At 34.2% G+C, this 21,073-nt stretch overlaps 3 protein-coding genes and 1 long non-coding RNA gene across 6 annotated transcripts; 3 read left to right on the forward strand and 1 right to left on the reverse strand.

The window, feature by feature from the left end:
* Positions 1–3,620: 3,620 nt before the first annotated feature.
* On the reverse strand, positions 3,621–4,716 carry LOC117912536 (ethylene-responsive transcription factor SHINE 2-like). The gene is made up of 2 exons (XM_034827146.1): positions 4,380–4,716; positions 3,621–4,285 (listed from the first exon to the last, which is right to left on the reverse strand). Exons 1-2 carry the CDS (start codon positions 4,460–4,462, stop codon positions 3,781–3,783), a joined length of 588 nt encoding a protein of 195 aa, XP_034683037.1. The 5' UTR covers positions 4,463–4,716; the 3' UTR covers positions 3,621–3,780.
* Positions 4,717–5,724: 1,008 nt separating this feature from the next.
* On the forward strand, positions 5,725–9,615 carry LOC117912157 (phospholipase D alpha 1-like). The gene is made up of 5 exons (XM_034826647.1): positions 5,725–6,002; positions 6,086–6,188; positions 6,719–6,790; positions 6,882–8,754; positions 8,843–9,615. The coding sequence occupies exons 2-5, from the start codon at positions 6,093–6,095 to the stop codon at positions 9,277–9,279; spliced, it is 2,478 nt and encodes an 825-aa protein (XP_034682538.1). The 5' UTR covers positions 5,725–6,002; positions 6,086–6,092; the 3' UTR covers positions 9,280–9,615.
* A 1,699-nt stretch (positions 9,616–11,314) lies between these two features.
* LOC117913369 lies at positions 11,315–18,355 on the forward strand. Of its 3 annotated transcripts, none has more exons than XM_034828323.1 (6): positions 11,315–11,434; positions 11,612–11,745; positions 16,010–16,266; positions 17,468–17,579; positions 17,970–18,036; positions 18,131–18,355. In XM_034828323.1, the coding sequence occupies exons 2-6, from the start codon at positions 11,690–11,692 to the stop codon at positions 18,182–18,184; spliced, it is 546 nt and encodes a 181-aa protein (XP_034684214.1). In that variant the 5' UTR covers positions 11,315–11,434; positions 11,612–11,689; the 3' UTR covers positions 18,185–18,355. The 3 variants fall into 3 exon arrangements, with proteins under 3 accessions (XP_034684214.1, XP_034684215.1, XP_034684216.1); XM_034828324.1 differs by having other exon boundaries at positions 11,316–11,434; positions 17,468–17,555; XM_034828325.1 differs by lacking the exon at positions 11,315–11,434 and having other exon boundaries at positions 11,652–11,745; positions 16,005–16,266; positions 17,468–17,555.
* LOC117913370 lies at positions 16,391–17,007 on the forward strand. The gene is made up of 2 exons (XR_004651092.1): positions 16,391–16,633; positions 16,753–17,007. It is a non-coding gene; the product is annotated as an uncharacterized LOC117913370 (long non-coding RNA).
* Positions 18,356–21,073: the final 2,718 nt, after the last annotated feature.

Raw genomic sequence — 21,073 nt, forward strand, 5'->3', positions numbered from 1 at the left:
TTTCTGATTCAATTTCTTTAATGGAGAATCTTATAATGGCGAAAAGTAATCCTCAAGGGTCCCCTAAGGAAAACTTGGAGAGGGATTGGAGATTAATCACAATGGATGACTTTGAACCACAGGAATTAAAAAAAAAAAAAAACCAACCTAAAACACATAGCAAATTTTAATGCCTCACACATCTAGGTCAAATGATCATTCCTTCTCACCTAACCCTTACATTAAACAAGCCCAAACAATGTGTCCTACTCCATTCAATTGATTGCACATTAAGAAAGCTTGCTGAATTGTGAATGGAAGCATTGATTGTTTCTCAACCACTCTGGGCTGTGTCCACCTTAAGTCTATTCTGTCTTTATGGTCTTGTTAGCAGCATCTTAGCTTGATTTTTAATGAATCTACACCACATGGCCTTTCCGCAAGGGTCCCTCCAAAATTCTATGGCCATTCCTTTTGGTTCTTCTAGTTTAAGTCATTTCATTGGTTGATTCATGTTCGAGTGGTCTCTCCTCTGTGTGACTCATGATAATAATGATAATAGAGAACTACCATATTTTAATGCTTTTTTATTTGTATTTTTGGGTAGTTAATTACCATATTTTTTTAGAACCAACCACATAATCAGAAAAACCATGTGCCTTGGGTTGAGGTTTATTTCAGTCATAAAAGAACACTAAAAAATGAAGCACATTTATCATTTGTTTACGTTTTTTTGTAAAATTTAAGGGAAAGAAAATAAAAAATAGATTTAAATTTAATAAATTATTTTACATTTTTAAGTTTAATTGATTTATTTTGACTCTTTTATATAAAGATTAAATAATATAAAAATGTATAAATTTTTAATTAATTTTAATTATATTTGACTTTTTTTTCATATTATTCATTGTAAAATCAAATAAAAAAAAAATCATTTTTCTTAATATTTTTTAAAAAATATATTTTTGGAATTAAACATAACATAAAAGTAAAAGAAAAAAAAAAATATATATATATATATATATTAAAAACATTTAACTTATTTTAATTCTTCTATATAAAAATTAAATAATTTAAAAATAAGTAAGTTTATAACTCATTTTAATTCATTTTCTTTGATATTTTCTATTGTAAAATCAAATATAAAAAAATAATTTTTTTTTAAACATGTTTTGCCTTAGTATTTTCCTAAAACTAAACATAACATTAATTTTCATCAATCTAAATTTCCCATAAAATTGATGGTTAATGTTCATTCCACATCTGAATGGGACATACAAAGAAGGACCATCCATGCCTAATCTGAAAAATCAGCCAATGTGACACATTATGTTAAAGGTCATTATCTCATGCATACTATATTCATATTAATTAATCTTCATATGATGATATTAAATATGGTCCAAATATATCCTTTTTTAAAAAAAAAAAATGGATTTACATGAAAAGGAAACAAGAGAACCCATCAAGTTAGTTCATACCATAAATTCACTATTGATTTTCTTTCTCAATTAATGAGAAAGAAACTTTTTCAATTGGTTAACATTTGAATTTCTACATGTACTTTTACCAATTAATGTGCTTATGCATATTCCCTTTATTAGTATTATTACTATTATATATACAAAAATGTAATTGTCATTTCATCATTTCAATAGTTTTTTTCAATCAATCATATGGATATAGAGACATATTTATCATATTCATGATTTACATATATAGATAATGACAATCCTCTCACCTCTTAACTTTTGTAATGTGATAGCTCGTTATTGATGTTTTTGCCCTCCACCAATACATATAAAATATTTATGAAAATGAAAATACGAAAATTATAAGATAGATTTTGTGTACCTTCCTTGATGTGGAATTCCTTGATTGCCATACTACCTATTGGTTTAAATTATAAATGGATTAGTAAGGATCGGTTTTTGTAACTGTTTTTTAAAACAATTTTGAAAAATAGTTTTTGATAACAGTTTTTGAAACTGTTATTTGATATTTTGTTGAACAAAAGTCTATTTAGAAACTTAAAATATTCTTAATATATTTTTAAATACGTTTTAAAAATAATTTTTATGTAAAGTATTTTATTTTTAATCATTCTACATATTTGTACAATTATTTTTTAAAACATCATAAAAAAACAAATGAAAATGATTAAAAAGTGTTATCTTAAAATACTCTGTTTTCTGTTTTTAAAAACAAAAAATAAAAAATAGTTTTTGGTTATCAAATGAGTTTTTCTAGTTTTTTATTCTCAAAAACATTTGTGAAACAGGCCTTAAGTGCCTCTTTACATGTACTTCTTATTTTTTGTTTTAAAAAATAAAAAATAATAGTAATTTTGATATAAAATATAAGAACTTTTAAACCCTTGAATTAAAAAATTAATGATTTTCAAAATTTGTTTAAAAATTTTGAAATTAAAAAAATATATTTATTTATTTTCAAATTTTAGAATATTGAAAGTAATTTTAAAAATTGTAAACGGCTATTTCCATACCTTCCTATTTTTGTTTTTAAAAAATAAAAAATAATAGTAATATTAATAAAATATAAAAACTCTTAAAAAAAATGCAAACTCATTTTACTTATATTTAACTTTTTTAATAAAAGGTTAAATAATTTGAAAATATATGCATTTTTAATTAATTTTAATTATATTTAAATTTCTTTGCGTATTTATTTTTTCTTTTCTTGATATTTTGAAGAACCAAACATAATGCATGTGAAAGTTCAAGAAAAAAAAAGTAAAAATAAAATAACATATCATGGAAAAAAAATTTAATTTCTTCAAATATTCTCTTATTATTTTCCTATTTTACCATTCCTTCATAATATATATAATTTTTTACTTAATTTTTATGTTATGATTTTCCTCCCATTTTTTTTTAAAAAAAAAATCTTTTTCATTCTTTTCCTCTACACTTTTTTCTAGACACAAACAAAGTGTCATTGTATTTACCAATTCAGTGAAAATAAAAATAATTATGAATTAGTTTTGGATCTCAAATGTAAATAAAAGCATAAATCATGTATTAATTCTTTTATAGAATCAGTATAGACATTACATATATGATATATCTAGACAGGCATCTAAAAAAAAATTCCAAATTCCACAAATTCTAAATCATCAACCAAGCAAGGATTCATATACGGAGGGTTTGCATGTGACAAAAGTGCTGACATGAAAACATAGCAATGAAGGACTTTTTTCTGCTTTCAGACATAAATACAAAACTTCATTTATGGAGGGTTTGCATCAACCCACTGGACCACTGGTGGGTCCGTAGCATTTAACTCTCTCATTTACAACCCTAACCAACCAGCCACATGTGCAGAAAATAACATCATCTACACTCTCTTTTCCTTACACTGCTTCTTACACTTACCAATGGCGGCCAATACAACTAACCCCTTTCAAATTACAATTAATGGTAACTTCTCTGAGGACTTTCCATGGAGTAAGGACCCTCTCAGACTACCCATATTAGGGTTCTACCTCAAATGCTTAAATCCTCCCTTTGCACCAGATATTGTTTTCTCTAACTTTTGGTAACAAGACATTTCATAATATTATTTATATGATTTATTTTGATAAAATTAAAAGTATTTATGTATTACGTCTTTTAAAACACTGTAATATCACGGGAATTTATGCATTAAGTCTTTTCAAATACTGTAATATCACGGGAATGTATAGGAAAACATAGTATTACTTTACAGGCAACTATGGCATATATGTTGTTGCATTGCATGTAAGTACTTACTCTAGCTATGCCCCACTTGTGGGTGTGATCAAGGACAATTCCAGTTGAGAAGCTCTTCTATCATTTGCATTGCCATCCTATCTTCTTCTCCATCCACACCATCCCTGGCTTCAGCTCCGCCCCTCGGTGACCGCAAAAAGGACGAAGAATTTTCATCAGAAACTTGACCATCCTTCTTCCCAAGCTCAACTCTCATCACCCAGCTGGACCCTGAGCGTGTCCCAGCGCGCTTCTGCCATACCCCCAGATGAGAATTATCAGTGTCGAGCCTCAAGCAAGTGAGGGAAGGAGAAGGGTCCTTGCAGCACTTCCTCAGCTTGGTGGTAAGGATTTCAGACAGCGCCTTGCGCGATAATGGGGAGTCATGATCTTCATGATCAGTACCAGCACTACTCTTAACTTCTCCTTGATCATTCTTCACAACCGGAAAATTGGTCTTTGCGTTCTGTCCATTCATCAGTATGGCGGCCTGATCATATGCTCTCGCGGCTGCCTCAGCGCTCTCGAATGTCCCCAGCCACACCCTCCTCTTCCTATCTCACCATACAAAGAAAAAGCAAATAATCAAACACGTATACATATAACTAATACAATGGTATTTCCAGTGATATTTTTATCGAAACTTACAGTAAAGGGTGGCGGATTTCTGACACCCAAGAGCCCCACTGACGCTGCCTGACACCCCTGAACTTCTTAGTAGCAGACACCATCTGTAAATGAGAAAGAGAAAGATTCAAGGAGTTGCAGAGAGCATGAAGTACGGGAGGTGATGGATGATGAGAGATGAATTATGAGAGAGTATAATGAAGCTGCAGAGAAAATGAATTGTCGGTGGACGTCTCCAAGTACTTAGTTGCAATAAAAGTCTCCAACTACACATCCATCTTCCCATGTTGACTCCCAAGTTACATTGTCCTCCAAGTCTACACCCTTCATTACTATGTAAAAAGCTAAGTGAAATCAAGTTCGAACTTCATTTCAAAGCTCCAACGTATACGATAAGAAATGTGCTTTACTGGGTAATGAGACTAGTGAATCGTGTGGAAAACTAAGTGTTTTCTCTTTGTTTGGAAGCTAAGAAAATGAGGGTTTAGATTAATGGGAATGGTATTGAAAAGGTAAGGTTGTTGGCAGAGGTGGATTGGTTTAAGTACTGCATTCCTTTTTTAACACAAAGGAAATTTCTGAGGTAATTTGGTTTGACAAATTACTTTGATGCATGTAATGGAGGTAGTTATGATATAAATTAATAAAATTATGATAATTTAATGAAAATTTTCAAATGAAAAGGACATCACCTTACCCAAACCATTCATTCATGGAAAATGACCTATGAAATTAAATAGTAATAAAGGACATGAGGGGTTAATTTCATAGTTTAAATAAAGGTTTCACTTGTCACATCTACGACCTAAATCCCGTGATTTTTTATATTTGAATTTCATTCATTTATATCATTTATTTTGGTCTCATCTCCTCGTACCTTAATTATATTTCTTTATATTAATATTGTTTGTTTGTATCATATACTGATCATATGGTTTCATATTTTAATCATTTTTTTTTTTTTTGCTTTGATTACATTTCTTTGTGTCATTGTTAACTTCAATGGTTCCATTGAAAATGTAGTAGATATCAATTTAATACTTTTTTTTTTCCTTTAAATAAACTTGTACCATGGTATAAGGAATCAATATGGGTTATGGCTATTAAGGGCCCAAGCCCAACCCATAAAAAATATTGAAAAAATCCAAAAAGAAAAATGAAAAAGACAGACTTAAGGGGTTTGTCACCTTGTAGGAAATTTTCCTGCTTTTTTAATCTAAAGGCCTACATTTCATTCATGCTTGTTAGCAGAATCTTAAGGAAGCAGAGTTCATGGAAAATCTGTTGAGTGAAGACAACATTTTGCTTGAGAAGAGAAAACATTTTCCTTTCTGGAGATGTAAGCAGGGAAGAAGGCGGGAACATATTCTCTCTCTAAAACTCTCTCTCTACTCTTACCAAGATATCTCTTACTTCAAACCAAGAAGGCTTGATATTCTCTGTGTCCGTATATATATTTTTATGTGCTCTGTTTTGAGATTACAAGACTTCCATAATCCTCCAATCCTATTTTCTTGGCAACCAAACAGGGGACAAGTCCCATACAATTGCTGGGCCGTGTTGGGTTTTCTTTCTATTAGCTTAACAACTGAAAAGACTTCTGGAATTTCCTTTTCTGCAGTAGTCCCGGCAACCAAACAAAGGGTAAATTAATTCTGATTGTCTTCTTGTTTTTGTTTTTTGTTTTGGTTAGATAGTTGTTCACGTTGTTCAAGTGCTTCATTCAGGTGGGTGATGGCTGCTCCCTTCGTACTCCACGGCACCCTTTATGCCACCATATTTGACATTGATAGGCTATACGGCGGATGTGAGTGTGGTCACATCATCAAGGTATATACTTGAATCACAATATCAAGTCAAAGCATAAAATATTTTATGAATCCAATGGCCATTTAGCCTTTTGATTACTTTGAATTTTGTCAAACCATGCATAAGGTTAAATGGGAATTTAAGAAATTTTAGTTTAAAGAAGATGAATGAAGTTGGTTCATGAGATTGCAAAGTTTTAACACAGCTACAATTGAGTTTGAATATATTTATAATGTGATCTCCATTTCTGAATAGGGAAAAAGTTTTGGATTCCATGACTAGTGGTTGCTCGTAATTGTGTAGACATGTTTTAATGCCGGGAAAGTTGATTGGAACAAAGTGGATAATATGTACAAAATAGGGAATAGACCATTACAAATGATATAAGAACTGATTTTGATATGGGCTTTCATTCGGGGGAAATTCTTGAATTATATAATATATATATATATATATATATATATATATATATATATATATAATAAAAACAATATCAATATCTACTTAAGAGGGAGCGGGTCCTTATTTGTTTTCTTTGTGGAAATGTGCAGACAAGCAGGACACAGAATTTACCAAAAAGATTGTTAGGGGAAGTGAAGAGAATGGTACTGTGCAGGCCTGAGGTATTCCTTTGTTAGATTACAGTTTTCCAATCTTTAAATTCTCTATTAGTTTTCTCTTTCTTGATGCTTACTCATTGAGTATGCTGTGGAGGTTATTGGTTCCAAACTCTATGCAACAGTGGATCTTGAAAAGGCGAGGGTGGCGCGGACCAGGCTGATAGAAAATCGACGATATTCCAAGCCCCGGTGGTTCGAGTCCTTTCGAATATACTGTGCCCACCGGATTTCCAACATCATATTCACAATCAAAGAAGATAATCCTGTTGGAGCAAGACTGATTGGAAGAGCCTATGTTTCTGTTGAGGCAATCAAATCGGGGCATGAAGTGGATCTGCAGGTGGAGATATTGGATGAAGACAGAAATCCTTTACCAGGCCATTCTAGAATCCATGTGAAGTTGCACTTTTTCCATGCCAAGAAACAGAGCGATTGGTCAAAAGGAATTCTCAATCCTGAGTTGGGGGAAGTCCCGTGCACATTCTTCATGCAGAGGCAGGGTTGCAAAGTTTCACTCTACCAAGATGCCCATGTCCCCCATGGCGGTAAGCCTCAATTCCCTCTTTCCGGAGGAAGGTTTCATGAATACCACAGGTGCTGGGAGGACATTTTTTATGCTATATACCGCGCCCAACACTTGATATACATAACTGGATGGTCTGTGTATACTAAGATCACCTTGGTAAGGGACTCAATGGAGCCAAAGCCATCTCAAATTATGATGACACTTGGGGAATTGCTCAAAATGAAGGCGGGTCAAGGTGTGAGAGTCCTTATGCTTATTTGGGACGACAGAACTTCAGTTGAGGCGCTAAAGAAGGATGGCTTGATGGAAACCCATGATCAAGAAACTGCGGATTACTTCCGGGACACAAAGGTGCGTTGTGTTCTGTGCCCCCGTTATTCTGACAGGGGACGAAGTACAGTTCAGGGATTTGAAACTTCTACTATGTTTACTCATCATCAGAAAACAGTTGTGGTAGACAGCGAAATGGCTGATATAGGGTACGAGAAGAGGAGGATTGTGAGTTTTGTTGGTGGCATTGATCTTTGTGGTGGGCGATATGACACACAAGAACATCCCCTGTTCAGGACTTTGGGCACAATCCATCATGATGATTTCCATCAGCCCAATTTCCCGGGAGCTTCCATCACCAAAGGTGGACCAAGGGAGCCCTGGCATGATATTCATTGCAGGCTAGAAGGCGCTGTTGCTTGGGATGTCTTGTATAACTTTGAGCAGAGGTGGAGGAAGCAAGTCGGAGAAGATGGTCTTTTTCCACTGAGCAAGCTTGAACAAATCACAATCCGCCCATCCCCAGTTACCACACTGGAAGACCCTGAAACATGGAATGTTCAGCTATTCAGATCCATTGATGGCGGGGCTGCTGCTTTTCCCTTCCCTGAAAAGCCCCGAGAGGCAGCAGATCGTGGCCTTATTACTGCAAAGAATAGTCTCATCGACAGAAGCATTCAGGATGCTTATATCAACGCCATTCGACGGGCAAGGCATTTCATTTACATCGAGAATCAGTATTTCATTGGAAGCTCCTTTGACTGGGCTGCAAAAGACATCAAGGTTGAAGATATAAATGCATTGAATCTCATACCCAAGGAGCTCTCACTAAAGATTGTCAGCAAGATTGAGGCAGGGGAGAGGTTCACTGTTTACATTGTAATCCCACTGTGGCCAGAAGGCATACCCGAGAGCGCTTCCGTTCAGGCAATATTAGATTGGCAGAGGAGAACAATGGAAATGATGTATACTGATATTGTCCAAGCTCTTCAAGCCAGGGGAATCCACGCAAACCCGAGGGACTATTTAACATTCTTCTGCCTTGGCAACCGTGAGCTGATCAATGCCGATGAATATAAGCCTAAAGAGAAACCAGCAGAGGGTAGTGATTACATGAGAGCTCAGCAGTCTCGGCGTTTCATGATCTATGTTCATTCAAAGATGATGATAGGTAAGTCATAACTGCAGCTTCTATTTCCTTCAACTTGCATTCTTTGCGGTACTATGTTCATGTGTGTGTTTGTGTTTGGTTTTTTCAGTGGACGATGAGTACATAATCATTGGGTCGGCCAACATCAACCAGAGGTCAATGGATGGTGGGAGAGACACAGAGATAGCCATGGGAGGGTACCAGCCACATCATTTAGCAGCAACCGAGGAGAGGGGGAGGGGTGCGATCCATGGTTTTCGATTGGCGTTATGGTATGAGCACCTTGGTGGGCACGATGCCTCCTTCCTCCATCCAGAAAGCGAGGAATGTGTGAGAGTAGTAAACGAGTCTGCTGAGAGGAACTGGAGAGCGTATTCAAGTGACACGCTGGTGGCAGATCTTCCAGGGCATTTGCTCAGTTACCCAGTCCAAGTCAACCAGAATGGCACCGTCACTGCGCTGCCGGAGACTGAGTTCTTTCCTGACACCAAGGCTCGTGTCCTTGGCACCGTATCTGAGTTCCTTCCACCCATCCTTACCACCTAGCATGAACTATTCTATACATTGGAAAAAAACAAAAAATAAATAAATAGTGTACTTAAGCCACACTAGTTTATTTTATTTAAAGATGAAACTAAATAGGAAATAATACATTGTGTTGAAGAAAATGAATCATAGGAAATATTCATTTGATGCCAGCTTTAAAAAAATTGAAAAAAAAATATTTATTTTCATATAAAAATCTTAAATTTATCTTGTTTTCATGCAAAGATGAGATCAATTGTCAAGTTCAACAGATGAGCTCATGAGAGTTGTCGTACCCTTTGTATGTTTTATCTTAAGTCATTTGAGAATATCTTCAATATATTTAGCTTGATTGAAGATCCTTTCCTATGATTATTTGATTGGAAGAAGTTGAATCCTCTTATTATGCTTGTTTCAAATTTACTATGCATTTCCTTTACGTGGGTAATAATAGTGATCATTGGAATGTGGGATTTGTTCCTAAATATTTTGTACATGAGACATGTATCATCCTTATCCTATGCAGGCATGAGAGCTTACCTTGAGAAATAATCAATTAAGTTATTGGCCCCTTTATTGTGTTTGGTCGATTTGTATGTACCAAATTGGTAAGAATTATAGTTTTCACACAGTAATATTCATAGTTATCGAAGAATAACCAAAATTATTAGACAATAATCATAGTGTCATCAAAGTTATCAAACACTAAACATAGTTTTTAGATACTGATGCCTAAGAAGTAAGTAATACCACACTACTCCCTCATTTTAATAAGATGAAGTATGTCTAAAATGTAATGATACTTTGATACTTTCATACTCTCATATTATGCGTACGGAACTTTCACTTCAAGGTAGCCCCCACTTTTGGACAGTTTCGCATTATTATGTCGTTCCCACCCTAGGAAGCATCGTGTCTTGATACTTTTATACTCTCATGTCGTGCGCATGGAGTTTTCACTTCAAGACAGCCTTCATTTTTGGGCAGCTTCATATTATTATGTCGTTGCCACCCTAGGAAACATCGTGCCAAAAACAAGTGGGTAGTTGACAAGGAAGCCCTTCTAAGCAAATCTTTGTCCCTTGAGGTGAAAAGAAAAAAACATGAGAAGGTTGTTGCTAAGAGTGTCAATGACAACATGAAGAAGAATTAGAACACCAATTAAAGTATGACACTAATTTTACTTTGCATTAATAATAAAATCTACTTTTTTGCAAATCCATTACAAGGCCGAATTTTTTTTGTCTCAAGGGAATTACTTATTAACCTTTTTCTTTATCCAAGTTGACCGAAATAGCCAAAATGGAAAATTAGTAATTCAACAAGTAATTAGGTTATTCTTATTGAAATTACATTAGCCGTAAATTCTTCTATGTCGACATATTTGTAAGCCCCAAAAAAGGACTCTTCCATAATTTTAACCTTCTTCTTGTGTAATGATGTATATAAATCAAAGTTAGGAGGTAGACCACATTTGAAGGCAATCCTAACTATAGTGTTCTCATAAGCTTCCACTGTCATTATTGTGCTAGGTCGGTCCTATCTGTGAATTTGGTACGGGTGATGATCGCCCGACAGTAATCATAGTTGTGAAACTCTAATCACACTTAGAAGATATTAATACCCATGATGCAGGACACCATAGTAGAAAAGTCAAAAACTTAAATTTATGTATTTATTTTCCAATTAATTAATCTCATAGAAGAGGTCACACAAATATTTTGAAGATTTTATTTTATACTATTTTAAATTTTAAATTAATTATTGATAATTTGAAGAGTTGATAACTTAAATAATAATAATAATAATAAGAAACAATATTTTTCCATAAATAAAAAATAAAAACAAGAAGATATATTTTCAATCATTATTTTGAAAAATAATTAACTAAAGTTATTGATTTTTTAAAAATGTGAATATAAAAGTGATAATATTAATTTTGAGATGATAACGATGAAAAGGAGATCCAATTTCAAGATATTTGCCAGGTGGCAAAATTTTCAACTGAAGCAACTGAAAGCTTTGGCTGCCAAAGCATGTTTTCATTCACATCCGACAATAACAGCCCAGAAAAAGGCGAAGGAAACGGCTCTTGGGTTGAAGGGGGGAACCGTTTCGACGAAGGAGCGACCCGTCGAAAGCGCCCCCTAATCCCATCCAATATGCCATTTCTGAGGTTTCAAATTTCAATAACACACTACACATCCCTCTGTTAGTTTTCCGGGAAACAAAAGTCCAATCAAAATATGATTCTTTTTTTCTCGGGAACCAAACAGCAATTACAGCTCTCTCTCTTCTGTTTGCTCTTGATTAATCTGAAACCGCTTTGTTTTTGTCTTCCTCTTGCTTGCAGATTCTTCAGATCTCTCCTTTCTGGACTCGACCTTCCTCTCAGAAGTTATCGGCTGTGATGCTTTGTTTTTCTTCATAAATGCAAATCTGCAGATCTGTTCCGTCTTGGATTTGTCATATCGTTGCATGCATGGGGTGAGTTATTCAGTTTTCTCTGATCGGGAAAATCTATTTGTTTTTATTTTATTTATTTTTGAGGTACCCTATATTTGTTGTTGGGTGTTTTTTTTTTTTTTTTAATCCTTATCTCTGTTTGGTTGCAGAGATGTGAAGGAAAAATGAAAAGAAAATAAAAATTATGAATTTTAGAATATACATCAGCTCATTTGAGATTAATACGATTATTTGGATTAATTGAGATGCTTGCTTTAGGTTTTGTTCATTGCTGGAAAAATTGAAACAAAAAGGAGAAGAAAAGTAGAATTTTTCACTTTTATTATTTTCAATTATGGAAGCAAAGATATCTACTATACTAAACTCACTTAAGTTGGTTCTTGTCAAGTTCTGTTTGGTTATTTAGAAAATGAAAAATGAAAATTTGGATGTGACAAGCTTAACTGAAACTAACATGGCCTGTTCGGATTGGTCATGCTATCTTTTTTAGGGTTTTGTTTGCTTGGTGAGAAAAGTTAGGGACAAAAAAAAATTGAACTTATGAATTTTAGTTTTCTCATTTTCTGGGATTAGGAGGGCCAAAACGTTGCTTAGTTGAAATTGATGCTACCCTTTTGCTATGGTTGAGATTTTTTTTTTTTTCTGGGAAATCTAAACAGAATGAAACATATGATTAAGTTTTATTTTATTTTTATTTTTGTCAATTTCAACAGGAGCAAAGCTGGACTGTAAATAAATTTTTAAGTTTGGTTGTCAGTAAAAGGTAATAAAAGAAAAACCAAAACAATGAATCTTAGATTTGTCCTCCTTAACTAATTGTAACTTTAGAAACTGAAAATCAGGACTCAACAATGCCTAAAAGAAGCTACTTGGCTTAATTGTGGTGATGTGGTTTTATTGTGTAGCTTAAGTTTGCTTTTTCTTTGTTTGGAATCTTGGGTTTGCTTGTTCTGTAAGCAAGCTTGAGAGTGAGTAAACTCAGGGACCTGTTGGAGGCCTCTTTTATTGGCCATTCTTTTCTTGAAGTCCTGAAACTGATTATTCCATACATAGAATACCTATCTTTTACATTAGATGTCATAGAAGCTATGGATTCTAGGTGTTGTCTGCTTATTCAAGTGGAGGGATGCCTTGGAAAGAAACCGTGCTGTTCGTTTTTACGATTTTCTGGAGCTTATATTCGTGCTCTTGCGCTGTTGATGATAAAAATGCTTAAGGATAAATGCAGGGCTCTTTTCAGTGTAAGAAATGAAGATATGATTTTTCTTTCCTAATTTGTGTTTGAAAATGAATAAAGTATGTTTCTGTTCTTATAACAAGGAACTTGTTTTAGATAGTGGAAAGGTTTAGGGCTTAGGTTTTTTTGATAAGCAAAGGAAAAGTTAGGGATTATTTCTTGAAACGCGATCCTTTGGAATTTATTGTGATTTTGGTGTACTGAGAGTCTTTTTCTTCAGGAAGCTCATAACACTAGATGTCCGCTAGTTTATTGCAATTTAATTTATGCTAGAAGCAGACATGTGCTGCACACATGTGAGAAGGTTGCCTGCAGCAAAGAGTTGTGGGGAGTAGGATAGGGTGACAGTTTTAGAGTCATTTACTGGTTTGGCTAGATGTTCTTGTAACTGTGAAAAAACAAGCTGTATCTTTTGTAATTTGATAGGAGTTAAGACAAAAACAAATCTGGGCTAGATAGAAGCTTTTAATGAACGTAGCAGTGCTTGAGAATGATGGATGAGTAGCAAAAGTTTGGAAGACCTCATTGGATAGTCCAGTATAGGCTGCAAATTAGTTGCCAGAGCTTGGAAGAAGTCCACTAATGCAGTGGCAAGCTGTAATAGAGACAGTCTCTGCTTAACAGAACTGATACTGAGTATGGATTTAAAGGCATGTGCTATAGTGGATGATGCAGCCTTGGAAAAAGCAAATTGAATGGATGGAATTCATGTGGAGGACCCAATAGTTGGAAGAAATTTTGAACTTCAATAATGTTGGTACTGATAATAATATTTTGAAACTTCTATGGAGGATGTGCATCTTACCTTTGTAGTTTCTTATTTTTTTAATGCCTCACCATAGAATAATAGCATTTGCGATTTCCTGCTTATGTTTTTAGTTTATGTAGTTCTACCATGTATTCCTTTATTCTTTATTTCCTTGCTTGAGGTTCTAGGTTATGTAATTCCACAAATTATTCCTTCATGCTTTGTCCTCATGCTTGAGGTTCTCTTTTAATGTTGCCGGTGGACCTAACAATACGCACTATTATTCTCCTAAAGGTCCATAAGGAACTAATTGCTTTCGTTTGTTTGACTTGACAATTGTGAACTTGATTCCTTGCTGAGCAACTGGTAACTCTGCTGAAATTACTGGAAATTCATTTACCTTTTCTTTTTCCTGGTCCATCTCCTTGCTTATATAGCTCTTTCACTTTTCCTTTCTTCTACTTATGCTTTGGGATCTCTGATTTAGATCTCGTCACCTAGCTCAGCAATGTGACTTTTTAAAAGCTCTACATACCCTAAGGTTAGTGAGTTGAGCTTGCTTGGAGACTTGCAAGCCACCTCATGGTTACAATACACATACACTTCTTCAGTGAAATACACTGATACAAATGTACACGTAATTATGTAATCTGAGCAGATGTTCAGCATTTATAAAAAGGTTGGAAGAGGGTACCTCTTGTCTTCTACATGAATTAGGTTTTCTCATGACATAGTTTGTGGTCATTATTGTCTTGGGACACTCAAATTAGTCGGAAAAGGAATCTTTTTTATGATTCCTTCTTGTTTGCATAATGTTAACAAGTTGACTCAACTCAAAGGGCTTCTGAATTACTCTAAGCCAACTCAAGTGATTCAATTGAGAAGTAAATTTCAGGTTCGTACGGTGAGTATCCATTTTGTTAACGAGTTGGGTTAGTTCAGTTGAGTTAGAGTTCACTCAATAATGTGAATACATTGTACTACTGTCTAACTTTCACATTCTTATCCGATCATTTACTTTGCATTAATTAGACTAGTTTAAGCGTATGATGATGATCCATAGATTTTGTTATCATTTTAGATATGAATGATTTGGTAATTTGTGACTTGGTTTTTTTTTTTTTTTTTGGTCTAATTTACTGGTAGGAATGTGCACATGGGTTATGATATCATCTAGGGTCTGCCCCTTTACTAATGCCTGTAAAAGGTATGATATTGTCTAACTCACATGTCCTTCAAATCATTAATTCCCTTGTATCACACCAATTTCAAAAGTACATAGTTTAGCCTTTTATCCCTAGAATTCCTTTTTTGGTGAAAGATTTGACACGGGATGTTAAATGTAAATTTTGTTTCAGTTTGTCTGCCCGGAGGCATTTATTTCCTGTGTATTAGGGTGTGGCCCCTTTTCTGCTAGGTGTGCTTCAATTTTTTTTGATAGACTAGGTGTTCTCCAATACAATTGTATCTTTAATATAATCTATATCATTTGCCTATACTTAAAGGTATTATGGCCGAGATTGGTGAATGTGTGAACTGTTTTGATTTTGCATAAATGTGATTCCAGATGTTCTTTGGAACTGTTTTCAGGATTGCATACTCATCTGTCTTACAACAGTTGACCTGTGTAAATTTTATGGTGATTTTTTCATGTTTATTGAATAATTTTTTTTTTAGTGAAATTTCATTAATAATCTCATGAAAACACTATGATAAGTTTTCCACAAAATTCCTTTCTTGTGGTGGGGAGTGAAAACTCTGGAGTTATAGGATGTTTATGTACATGTAGATGTGTGTGTGTGTGTGGTATCCAGTGGTGTATAAAAACTGCCAAATTGAAAATGAGTGGTTGGTGGGCGGCAGGAGGGGGGAGGGTGAGGAGAAGGAAAAGGAATTAAGCCCTGCATCTAGAAAGTGTATATTTTGTATTTTATGCTCATATTACTACTCTGCCTGTTAATATGTATAATTCTGGCCGCTTGCAAATCTCTTAAGGACTCCCTAGTTTCTAATATGTATACATGTGGTCTTGTTGCTCTCTTCAGGATGATGTTCAAGATGGGTTCCCATCCTTGATAGACATTGTGTGGTTGAGCACTAAATATTAAATTAGGATTGTAATAGTTGGTTGTTTCTTTCTTCCTTTTTCTTCTTAGATGTATACTTCCTGTGAACGATGTGTGCCTCTTTTTTTTATTGGCGGTTTTAATATATTATCATTTGCTAATCAAAAAAGAATGGAGAAGTTGGTAGTTAGTACTAATCAATTTTCTGGTTAAACCTGATTTGTAACAGAGCAGAGGTTGTCTTGGATGCTGTAGTAAGCCCACAGAGATTATTGGTGTGTATGAGTCACCAAAGGGACTGACAATTCAAGGAAGAACAGCAATGAGACCTAGCCCAGTAGAGGATTTCTGGAGCACTAGCACAGGTGAGATGGACAATAGTGCAGTTCAGTCCCAAGGAAGCATTTCATCTATCAGCACATCAAACCAAACCTTTGATCCCCACAGTAATGCGGGCAGCACAAGCAACCCACCTGAATTTGTAAATCATGGCAAGTCCTTATCTGTTAACTTTTGCATCGATATATTACCAAGGCTCATGTTTGATTTCCATACATACAACCATTGGACCATTATGGATGTGTCCCAAATTATGTGTTTTGCACACCATTTCAGCTTTTCCTATTTAGGATGCTGCTGAGGGCTCCTATCAATATTATCTACATTTGTAGTTTGTGGGAGGACTCCTAGAGTACTGTAGCTAGGGCCATTTGATGGTCATTTGATTGCAGCTGTTTCAAGATTCAGATTCCTACCAATCTTTTTGGATAAACCAGATGGTTCAGCTGTTCCCACTTCCATTTTGGTTGGTATACAGAATTGTTTGAGTGTTTGAATATCAAGAAAAAATAGTTTGAGGTACAAACTATGACATATTTTTAGTATCATGCTTTTAAATCACATTAGATAATTTTTGGATTTTTGGAGTTATCATTTTTCCCATTTTATTTTGTTTAAAACTACTTTCTGCTTCACAGGCTGTCAGCTGGACTGAAAGGAGAACCATGGGACCTTGACCCAGATATTTTTCCAGTCTGGTGCCTGGTCCAGTTTTAATAAAACAATGGCTACAATCCAACTAACATTAATGGCTTCTGCAACAATTTGTGGCCCTGCTCCTATAAGATGCTGCCTCTATTTGTCTTTTTTATTCAATAGCAATTGAAAAAAATAAAGTAAAATTCAAGAAAGATGCTGAAGTGAAATGCATGGATTGCTATGGCCATTCAACATTTTGTTTTTTCTGTACTATTTTGCTTTTGTGCTTTTTGGTACATGGATCTGTGTTGGGGTTTATGAAGCTAATCGGACATGTTGTACACCTTCATGTCTTTGTCATGGGAAAAAAGGATTTTGAGGGTCCTCTTTCATGCGATATCTCACATTGCTGTTTTGCGGTTACTTTGTATCTGCTTTCTTCTTCATTTTGGTTTTTTAATTTAATTTTATTTCTTTTTTATTTTTCATTTTTTTTTATTTTTTGTGTTCTTCAAAGACCATTGCCTACATAATAGATGAGGGTGGTCCTCTCTGATAACCAAAAATCCTGCAACCTGAAAGATAGGGTTTGATCCAGGTTTTTGGTACATTGCCCAGAGAATTTACCAGCTGGCTAGCTGACACCTTCCCACCTGCATCTATATGTACCTTTTTGATGGAGTGAATATGACAATGGAACTTCGTCTAATGCAGGTTTGCTTCTCTGGAATCAGACAAGGCAGCAATGGATTGGAAATCAAAAGTCTCAGAACAGGAAACAAGTTCACGAACCCAGAATAAGGTCGGAAACTTCTATTGACCATGGGTTAGTTAACTGTACCTTGGTTTAAAATGTCCTGGGGATGTTTAATGCAACCAAAATTCTTTACCTCGATCTTGTTTATTGTAAACCAATCCATCTTCCAAATTGCTAGAAGATCATTTTTGAGGCATGGAACATCTACTTAAGAGCCAATCCAGATTCCAGTTGATGCAGGGACTTGACCAAGTAACACTTGATTTTTTATCAACTCTATCCAGTTTGCTTTTCTCATGCACTACAATTAAAGCTAGCCAAATCCTATGTAGAAAACACTTTCCTGTAATAGTTACTTAGGGGTTGCTTAAGCAGGCCTTATTTGTAATAATTTTTGTTGCCATTTTTTTCCTTTCTGATCTTACTATTTATAGTTGATTCTATTGCAATGTATTGCAGTTGGAATGCAACATATGAGAGTTTACTGGGGACCAACAAGCCTCTCCCCCAGCCTATCCCTCTCCCTGTAAGTTTGCTCAGATGTGGTGGTTTTGGGCCCTGTTATTTTTTGGTCAATAAAGCATGCGTTTCCTGACTGTACATTTGATTTCAATTGACAGGAAATGGTAGATTTTCTTGTTGATGTCTGGGAGCAGGAGGGCTTATACGATTGAGCAAGCAAAAGCACAAAAACATTTCAAAGTATTATGTTCTCAGTTGTAACTTATACAAGGTTTTGATAACTGAAAATATGTTGATCAAAGACAAAGCATGAACTACAATGTCCTTCCATTACTGTTCATATGAGCTTTTCCCTCTTTATATACAACCTTGCTTGATCTGCCCATAGTAGATGCCACATTAGTTGCCATTTTGGGTGGCGTTTCACACAGAAGAATGAGGAGGTGCAACTTGCCATGCAAAACATGCTAGGTTTTATTGTTCTACTGGTCAGGTCTTAGTCACCCTATCCTAGAACTTGCTAGGGCTTCATTGTATAGAAATGCCAATAGCTGGTGTCTAGAATCAACGCTGATCAGGAGTAGAATCAATACTGATGTCCTACCAGGCTAAGTTGGATATGATTGTCACCTGGATATTGGGTTGGAATAACTTCAGCAGGATTTAATCCTCCAATCCTACATAGCAAGGTTGATTCTAGCATTTGTACAGTCTTCAAGGACATGGTTAGGCTCAATGTAACTTACGTGGTTGGTTGAGTGAAGTTCCAAAAGTCCAAAACATGTTGAACAGAAGATACTATATATACCATTCTTCGTTTTCTTGCCAATGACAGTCGCCTTCGAAGCCGTCCTTCAAGCTCAGAATTTTTGTTGATAGAATTCAATTGGTTAGGCATAGGGTTTGTTGTAGGATTAAGATTAGGTATAGCAGAGGAAGAACATTAGGTTTAATGGGTAGAAGCCTTTCTTTCTCTGTACTTTTCTTTACATTTCTGCACTTTTAACACCTGAAATGAGGAAGGCATGTATTATTGTAGCTAAAAGTTTGGATAAATAGTCCTCCTAAATTCTTATCAGTTAGCTATATTTCTAAGTAATAGTTTTTGTTTGTAAGACAGCAATGAATGCTTTTGATAGTAGGAAGTATGGAGATGATAATGTGCATCTCTCTACTAGTCCTACCTTCTAGGGTTGTAGATTGAGCCCAGCAATGCATTCTGTAAATAGTTGTGGAGAAAATTTGTTAGGGAAGGAGCAAAAAGATCTTTCAATGCCTGGAACTGGGTGGTGGGTGTTTGCTCTCTCTAATATTTACCAGTTAAACTTGTGGTAGATGTGCTCATTGCTTCTTGTTTGGTCCTTGGAGACTTCCCACAGAAAGGTGTGGCTAGTGCTTCGTTACTTTTTCAGAAAAATCTTCATATTCATTGTCATTTACCAGTCTTTCAAGGTCTATAAGACAATGATAGCCCATTACTCTCTTTTATGGTAGTGTGGCTCGGGACATTGCATTTATTAAAGTGGAATAAATTATGGAAAAGATGAGATTAGGATATAAACAAATAGAAGCATGGACAAGGCCCAAAGTTCTGAGTCGGGTCATATGGGGGACACAACTTAAGCAAGTACTGTCTTTTCAATATATATTGAAGAATATCTTAACTTTGATTAAAATCATTTCTTTTAAATAATAAATTATTTAAATAAGATTACTTGAATAACTATAAATTTTCTTATTAAACAAACGAGAATAGATTTTTTTTTTTATAATGATTTCATGTTTAAAAATTGAAGTTTAATATTTCACAAGAGAATTCCTAATTGGGGAGTTATAATAGAGTTTTTGCAAGATTCTTTTAATTTTAAAAATAAACATTAAACCTTATTTTTATTATTAAGTAGGATTGTAACTTAGATTGATTGATTGGATTGATGACTAGTTTGAGCTCAACCCAAATTAAATAATAAAAATATGTGCAACTGCAACCTAACCTAACCTAACCTCTAATTTAAACCCAGCCCAATCCCATTTTTGTAAGTTTGGATTGGTGGGTTAGACTCGAGTTATCAAGTCGATTGTGTTATATAATTCAAAATTTATCTATAATATTTTCAATAAAAAAAATACATATATTTATATGAAAGTTTGAAAGGTAAAAATGACAAAATTTTAAATTAGCAACAAAAAAGTTTAAAAATATATATATATATAATATAATAGACTTTGATATTTTTTCATAAAGTTGTATTTGGTTCCTGAAAAATATCAAGAAAAGAAAAAAATACAAAAGAAAATTATTTTTTCATATTTGGTTGTCCTATGAAAAATATAAAAGAAAATCAAATATAATTAAAATTTTATGTATATTTAAATTATTTAATCTTTATATCGATGAATTAAAATAAATAAAATAAGTTTAAAGTAACAAATCAAAATAATATATCAACTTTTAATCTATTTTTTATTTTTCTTTACTTTTTTTTTCTTCTACTTTTCCTTTATATTTTATTTCCTTTGCATTTTCCCTAAGATTTTCCTTGAATTAAACATAACCTAAAAATCTAAAAAGAAAATGAATAATTTTATATAAGATAATACATATTATAAATATTATAAAAATATTAAATCAAGTTCAATAAGGCTCGGGTTATCTGAATCATGATCCAAAATTAACTCAAATTAAACGTAGGTTGAAAAAACATAACCCAAGTTCAACTTAGCCAAACCCATCCGAAAATCAAGTTGGGTTTGGGATGGGATGGGACATTGCACCCCTATTATTAAATATTTTATTTCTCCTACTTCCAACATGAATTTACATTTCTATATGTTTATTCTCTTGGAATCACGAATTCACATAAAAATAAATAAATTAGCAAGTTGAAAAAAATTATGGACCCCAATGAAAATAAAACAGTGATCTGAAAACTTTGATGGTGGCTGAGTGCTTAATAATTGTTGTATGCGGACACCACATGTCTCATGCCTTGAGATGAGATAAGCTCCAAACTAATCCATAGTCTAAATATTTTTAATTTTATAAAAAATTCATAATTTCATATCATTGAATTTGTCATGAAAAGGAAATTTGATTAAAT

Source organism: Vitis riparia, chromosome 4 (genome assembly GCF_004353265.1).
Source record: "Vitis riparia cultivar Riparia Gloire de Montpellier isolate 1030 chromosome 4, EGFV_Vit.rip_1.0, whole genome shotgun sequence".
Classification (NCBI taxonomy): Eukaryota; Viridiplantae; Streptophyta; class Magnoliopsida; order Vitales; family Vitaceae; genus Vitis; species Vitis riparia.